The sequence below is a fragment of the Notothenia coriiceps genome, unplaced genomic scaffold (assembly GCF_000735185.1).
Source record: "Notothenia coriiceps isolate Sejong01 unplaced genomic scaffold, NC01 NC01_scaffold00026424, whole genome shotgun sequence".
NCBI classification, from domain to species: Eukaryota; Metazoa; Chordata; class Actinopteri; order Perciformes; family Nototheniidae; genus Notothenia; species Notothenia coriiceps.
Window position 1 is genome coordinate 1,798,579 of NW_011359125.1, and position 7,990 is coordinate 1,806,568.

At 39.8% G+C, this 7,990-nt stretch overlaps 1 protein-coding gene across 1 annotated transcript in view; it reads left to right on the plus strand.

Annotated features, from left to right (window-relative positions):
• The window catches only part of LOC104957131 (CUB and sushi domain-containing protein 3-like), a 196,504-nt gene that overhangs the window by 9,371 nt on the left and 179,143 nt on the right, over positions 1 to 7,990 (plus strand). Inside the window, 1 exon segment of the mRNA XM_010784744.1 lies at positions 5,206 to 5,393. Coding sequence (XP_010783046.1) covers positions 5,206 to 5,393 — 188 coding nt within the window.

Here is a 7,990-nt window from a genome sequence, read left to right on the forward strand (position 1 = left end):
TTCACGGTCGTCTTTTGTCCTTTCGCGGTACTCCTTTAATCATTTCTTCAAGTTATGCTTACAAATCTGTTCAATGTTTGTTTTGTTATGTTTCAATCATTTTTCTTAAGCGTTCCAGCTCATTAACCTTCTTGGTGAGCTGTCCCACGCCTTCGCTCTCGCTTAATCCATTTGGCCTGTGGCAGCCTCTCTTTGGCCTTTTCCGTGGACTTTTGGCCCCTCTTGTGAGCTCCTTTCGGTTAGTTCTTCCAGGCTCTTTCAATTAAACTTACTAGTGCTTAACTCAACTAATGATTTCACATTAAAGGCTTCGTGGTTATAGAAATGTCTTCGTTGCATCTGGTCTTTTCAGCTGGAGTTGGAATCAGCTGATCCATTAGCATGCCTTCTTTCTGTCGGGAGTAGCGATTTCCATCCAATTTAACATTTACATTAACAACAGGCCATTCACGTCTTTGTTCGTCGGTATGTTAATTGTCCATCCGTGGTGGATATGAGCAGGTGCTTTATCTTCACCTTTCATGGCGACGCCATCACTGGTTTTGTTCGGCTTCTCAGAGCTCTTGTTTTTGACAAATGTGTTCCCAGTAATCATAAATTCGGCAAGATAGCAAAGCTTGACTCGGACAAATTTTGTTTTGTTGTTGTTTGCTTTTTTACTTCCAAAAAAAGGTTCAAATACAACACATATTCTCTCAGGTCAAAAAGCTATGTTGCTCGGTGCTTCTTTCCTCCTTCTACCCCCAATCCACCCAGGCACGGCTGCCGTCGGCTGATAACGTCTCGTAATCACGAGCTGCGGTTCGTCTGATGCGTCTATGCCGTTAATTTCACACGGCTGGTTCCAATAAATGATATAATAGCACTAACAACAAAGGATAATAATATTCAAAAATATCAGACTATACATTTTAACATATGGCTCCGACAGTCAGAATCCACAGTATATGTCTGTCCTTCTATATGGGAGGTCCATTATCATAAGGAATACCCGTTTCAAACCTCTCCTCTTCCTCCAGGAGTGATCAGGACTGCTCTGGCCAACATGGACCGGGAGATAAAAGGGGAGTACCAGGTTCTCCTCCAGGCCAAGGACATGGGAGGTCTGCTGGGGGGGCTGGCCTCCACCACCACTATCAACGTTACCCTTGGAGACGTCAACGACAACCCACCTCGCTTCGCTAAGAGTAAGACCGTCTCCACAATGAGGCTGATGGGTGATTGTTGGATGGATGAAAGGGTCTTTGATTGTTGTGACTGATTAGATTATGCTTGATGTTCTTTCTTGAACAACCCTTAATTTATTTTTGACCTTTTCCCCTCTCTTCTTCCATGACCACAGGTATTTTCCACCTGCGGGTGCCAGAGTCTGCGTCCATGGGCTCGTCAGTCGGAGGGATTCGAGCCTATGACCCGGATGCTGGTGCCAATGCAGAGGTGGATTATACCATTGTTCCAGGAGAAGAGGGCAACATGTTTGACATCATCTCTAGTGGCCAAAGTCAAGAGGGAATTGTAGTCTTGAAAAAGGTACTTTTGTCATCGACTGTTCATTAACTGCTTTTGAAACAAATACATTTACTTCACTAGCTTGAATGGTGATTCCCAAAAAATGTCCAGATCTCCAAAAACACACTGGCACATTTAGGTGGAATCCTTTACCAAAAATGTAGAATAACGTTTATTTACAAATAACTAATTCCATCAGTACAACAAGAGGTACATTAGCATTTTTTAGATTAAGTAACTTTAAGAAACAGCTGTCAAATAAGGTTCCTTCCAATTGATGGTAAGGTAAGAAGAACTGCAAATGTGTAATAACCATGACAGCTTGAATACAGCTCTGTTCTAATGTGATAAAAACATCTAGACATTCACCCTGGATACATGGAGAACACTCTCTTTACATCAGACAATAATGTTGCGATAATAGCAACCTGTTCATCATTCAAAACAATTACAGTGAATAATTAATATGGCATACGTAAACCCGGTTAATGTCATTTCATATAATGTGTAATGCATTTTTAATACAAGTATTATTACGTTTCTGGGTTCTTAATAGTGTCGTCAGACTGGCTTCGGTGGCTATGCTAACATCATCCATGTAATAACAGAGAAACTTTATTTACGTCACTATGTTGCCAGAAATGCTGTGGAGATTCTCCTGCTGAACAAAACGTGTTAAGTATCATAAACATGACTTGGCTAGAGAGTTTATTTTCTAAAATATGCCAGAATCCAGTGGCGAAATCCCATTGCTTTTTGTCAAGGGAGCCCTTGCGATGCTAACTCTCAGGTCGGCTTGGAAATACATTATCACTGCACCACTCACCTGTTTTATTGTGATTTTATTGTGATACTCACGCTGGCATTGCTGAGAAAAGCAGCTACGTAAACACTGACGTCATGACGGGGCTACTATTAGTCAGTTAAGAAAGGTTCTTAAGCAGTGGCGGAGCCAGGACATTTTCAGTGGGGTGGCCAGGATCGAAGCAGTGATCATTTGGGGGTGGCATTGAAATCACTATTATATGACCATAAAAATACATCTCACTATAAAATAAGGGGTTATTTAAGGCACCTACAACACACCTCTACATTATTTGGGATTAAGTGGTGGAATAGATCAAATAATATTCAGTATATCTAACTATTTTTTTCGTATTCCCGCAGGCAAAGTATCGACGAAGCTTACATTATACAAATGTAATGCAATATACAGACTGTTTAGCATATAATGATCAGCAGCACTATGAGCTCATTCTCTCAGTGTATCATCAGGAATACAGAGACACACACACATCATTTAAGGCGAGACACGGCAGGCAAAAACATCGTTTTTCAAGCACTGGTCAATTTTGAGATTTTGTGCTATTTTGATTCTATAACATGTTTTCTTTCAGGCTTTTGGAAGGAAAACGTACAAAATACACATTTAAGTGTTTATTTGACTATAATTTGTCTATTTGCGTCAGTAGATTTCTCCTAAATTCACCAAAAGTTAGCTTTCTAACGTAACATAAAGTACCGCGACCGCTGTGTGCACCATGTCAACAGAGATATCGTTAGAAAGCTGTGTCTCTCCTGCACAATCTCATCGGATCCAAATATGGTCATTTCCTTTGTATCAGCAACCAATCGTGAAAGCACAAAAGGGTCTTAAACCAAAAAACGAAAGCTGTCATCCAGAGAACAGGAGGCTTNTAAAATATGCACATATTTGATGAGATAATGGCTAATTTGCATATTTAAACATGCTATTTCAGAAAACTTGTAATACAAAAGACAATTGCCTTATTGTAAGTAATTAACTGGAAAATATTTCTAGCTGATACCTTTAAGTTAAAAAAATTACCCTATTCACCTGGGGTGTCTCGCCTTAAATAAGAGTTTTTAAATTAAATGATAGGTTAAGAATAAACATCTTAAAGTAAATAACAATAAACAATAGCCCTTAACCCTGTAAGGCCCCCGGTTGTAATTTTACAACATTACTTTAAGCTATCCTAAAAAAGTCAGTAAATGTTTTGTTTTTTTAAAAGACTACATTTACACAGTTAAAAGGTCCTTTTGTTCAGCCTCACAATGCTATTGGGTAGTAAATGTGTTATAGGTCCTGCCCTCTGGCCATACACGCCAGGGATTTTGGGCCCCATGAAAAGATATCACATTGGGCCCCACCACCAGCCCCAGGCCACGCTAACCAAGCACACTTGCTGTAACCACACCTCCAGAACCCAACCCACTAATTTATGCTTTAAATAACTCTAGCTGTACAGGCTTGCATCTATCTTGTAGTCCAATACTAACCGCACAATATTTACTGACACTGAGCTGTGAAAATATAACACTTATGGGGGGACAGGGCTGCTAAGTCTAGAGATGAGGATCTGTTGGTCCTGGCACCAGGACAACTGATTTAGTTTGAATAGCTGCTAAAAATGTACCTGCATTTACTAAATGACAGCTAAAAGAGCAGTGAAATTAAAAACCTGTATAGATATTAACAGTACTTAATGTCAGCTTAGTAAAAAAAAAACATAACAATTATTATTTACAATGGACTACGCTTAGCTACACACACATTTCCACCACTCATAGACCACACCCACCTTTTCTTTGAAAAACTGGGTGACATACTGTCGCCCTTTAGTCCCTCTCTCTTTTCTTTCTCTCCCTTCTTTTCTCTTTTGTAAGCCTGAATTTGTGAGTCGTTGAGACATGGTTCACACGTAAGTACTAGCATCCCTGCTCCTAACATGCTCTCACTCTCTGCTAGAAAGTGCCGGCGGTGCTGCGCCGCGTTTGGAGGCAGGACCAAACCATTACATGTAAATAGAAGGGGGTGTACAGAGGCTTTGGATAATTAACTTTTGGAAAAAAATAAGTTAAATGAATTGTAAGTTTAGTGAGTACATTATCCATATAACGTCCTATTAATGTTAATTCTTGGTGAATGATGAAAGGTTACTTAAACATTTTTTTCTTAATGTTCTAAAATTGTTTGGGCCCCGTGGTGAGGGTGTTTGGGCTGGCCACCCCCAGCTCCGCCACTGTGTAGCTAACCCCGGTCACTCACCAAGACAGCTGCCCTGTTCTCCACATGTTCTCCTCACACCACAGCTCCATTTCTCATCCGTTATTTCTTCTAATCCTTGGCTGCTCCTGGTCTCTTGGACGCCTAGCAGACTCATAATTATAATCATACGCATTCGAATATATATTTTCAACCTCTTCTGTGTCAAAACTAGCATTGTGATCCATGTTTATTCATACGTTAGACCGGCCGCTCTCCCCCATGTTACGTCACACACGGGAGGTCACGAGGCTTTTTTATTCAGAAGTGAAAATGTCTTACTAAAACGACGCCAGATGTCACTGTAGTGTATATTTCTGTATATTTTTTGGAAAATCTAGTGTATTCATTATTTTCCTACACATTTATTCACTTGTGTCTCTAACCTGCAAGTTGCTCTTTAAGGTGACAATCCATATCATGTCAGATTTCTCAAAAAGTCATTAATGTAATACTATTGCAATAATAACACTTTTTGCGTAGACTATTTCTTCTCATTTATTTCCTCGAGATTAAAATCTTTTTGTCTCTAACCAACCTAATGGTTTTAAACTGTCAAAGCAAAAGCATTGTTGCGAATACAAATAACTCTTCAATTATTTCTCTCTGCTATTTTTACTTTTAAGGTTTCAAACTGAGCTCAGTTATGACTTCCTGGAAGTGCATGACGGTCCTAACCTGCTGTCTCCTCTGATTGGCTCATTCAATGGAACCCAGGTCCCTCAGTTCCTGTTTAGTAGCAGTAGCTTTCTGTATCTGCTTTTCACCACCGACAACAGTCGATCAAACAGCGGCTTCAAGATACTTTATGAAGGTGAGACTATTGCCTGCATGCACTGCGAAACATTACATTGAAGTAGATAGGAATGCACATCATTTTTGGGATAGTGCACACATAGTGTTTTGCAATAGCATTTTTATATAGTTTTTGAAACACTGTATACATAATACATCACACCTAACTGATGTGATAATTAGGTTAATTACATAATAAAAGCCACAGTATTATCACAACAACCTACCTCAATGAGCTTAAGTGTTCAGGACTAAACAATACATGTTTCATTTAGCTAATGGGATAACAATTCAAGAGTAAGATTACAGAATTTAAAAATATTGCGAATTAAGAATGGAACAAAAGGTCAATCTCATGTTATCTTCAGGTTGAGCAGTACTTTTAATAACCTTATTGTTTGCAAGGCCCTTTGGCCTGTGGGAGGAAAGACTCCTGGGTAAAGTCAAAGCTAAAATGAGTCATTGCAGCTTATTGAATGATTTGCTCTAAACTCTTCTAATGCTAAGAAATACAAAAACCAAACAGTCAAATGAAACATGACAATGGACAAGAAGTAACATGCACTCAGTTCCCCTCCCTGAATTCACTGTTTTTCTATCAAAGGGTGTTCTTGCACTGTCATGCCCTTTGTCAGGCACAACAGGTGTTAGCTTGTGGAGAAAGGTTGTCTTAAAGTGCACATACTGACCAAGACAATCTTGGTGAGGAAATAAAACTATTAGCTCTTAGAGGTACATATTAGAGGGTAAATTCCTCTGCCCTTAGGGTTTGTGTTTTTTTTAATTTCCTGCTCCACATCATTATACATGTAGTGGTAGTCTTTGAAAAATCCAATAGAAGAACACTCTAGACGTATTGTGATGTATGTTTGCGATTGTATGCACTAGCCCCATTACCCTTGTCACTCAGATGTGATTCATAAGACAGAGTTTGTTATTATGTCTGTATTATTGACTGAAAGCAGACCACAAGTGCCTTTTGTCTTATTATGTTCCACTCTCAAGTGCATTTCTCCTTGGTTGATGAGGCTATTGAAAAGCAATAACAGTAAGATCATATTAGCTTCTTCAATTGCAATTTAGCACATATCGTATTGCTGCATTGCTTTGGGGAAACCCAGCCTAGTTCATTTGTAAAATTGGTCTTACAGAGTAGGGCTGTTGTGAATAAACGGAGGCACAAAAACACTGAATCCCATTCCCTATGTATTTAATGGATATCTTGAAGCGTTTAATATACAAAAACATACTCATACATTTGCAAATAATATATATAGGTCAATTTGTTTCTTTCACTTAATTCACTTTTGACCATAGTATTTAAAATATAATGCCTCGTTTTTTCCAACAAATTCCTCCACCCTAGAGGCCAAAACCAGCAGTGATTTATACATTATCTAACTTAAGGAGGCCTTAACCCTGCCTGGGTTTAATGCACATCATTAATAATGATAATAAACATATAGTATAACTGGGTTATACTATATGAACTACTGTTCATTTGTTTTGCTGAGAGTGTGGGTATGTAGTGCTTTTGGATTCTGCAGTGGGTGCAATTTTACATTCATTTTACATTGGGTGCTGCACCTTTTTAAATGCACTTCGTGCTGGCCTTCCAGTCACTGAGGCAAGACATCCCACAATGAACAGGGTAATGTTTGCTGACATGTCTAAGTCCCTTGACTGGGTCAGTCACCTGAAACAACTGAAGCACGAGACATTGTATTAGTACCAGGACACCTACAAAATTGAACAAAGAGAAAGCATGTTGTTCTATAAATATATGGTCTGAATTAGGACATCCTTTAAAGGTCCCATTTCATGGCCATTTCCACTGATCATAATTCCATTGTTGAGGTCTACTAGAATAGATTTATATTGTGCAATTTTCCAAAATCACTTTGGTTTCTCATGCAGCATCTCTGTAAACTACGTGTATTCACTGAATTTCACTCTGCCTTTAACGGCTCGTTGTAGCTCCAATACTCCAGCCCCCACCCTCCCTGTGAGCACAGTGTGCTCTGATTGGTCGGGACGTTGTGAATCGCGCTGAGCTCCGTGGAGGTGTGGTTTCCTTGTTTAGCGACAGCGAAACACAGCCACAGCGCGATTCACAACGTCCCGACCAATCAGAGCACACTGTGCTCACAGGNTTACTTCGGCTGTGAATTTTTGCGTGCTCAGGGTGAGTTTCTCTGTGTATCGTTAAACAAGGAAACCACACCTCCACGGAGCTCAACGCGATGCACAACGTCCCGACCAATCAGAGCACACTGTGCTCACAGGGAGGGTGGGGGCTGGAGCTATTGGAGCCACAATGAGCCGTTAAAGGCAGAGAGTGAAATTCAGTGAATACACGTAGTTTACAGAGATGCTGTATGAGAGACCAAAGTGATTTTGGAAAATTGCACAATATAAATCTATTTCTAGACCTCAACAATGGAATTATGATCAGTGGAAATAGCCATGAAATGGGACCTTTAAATCCTGGATGTCATGCAACTTTTTAAAATTAAATGATGACAAAACCGAAGTGATGGTTTTTGGTGGCCCTCGGACCACTCCTATAGACCTAGGATCCTTGGGCCACTCCACCAGGCCGACCATCACAAATCT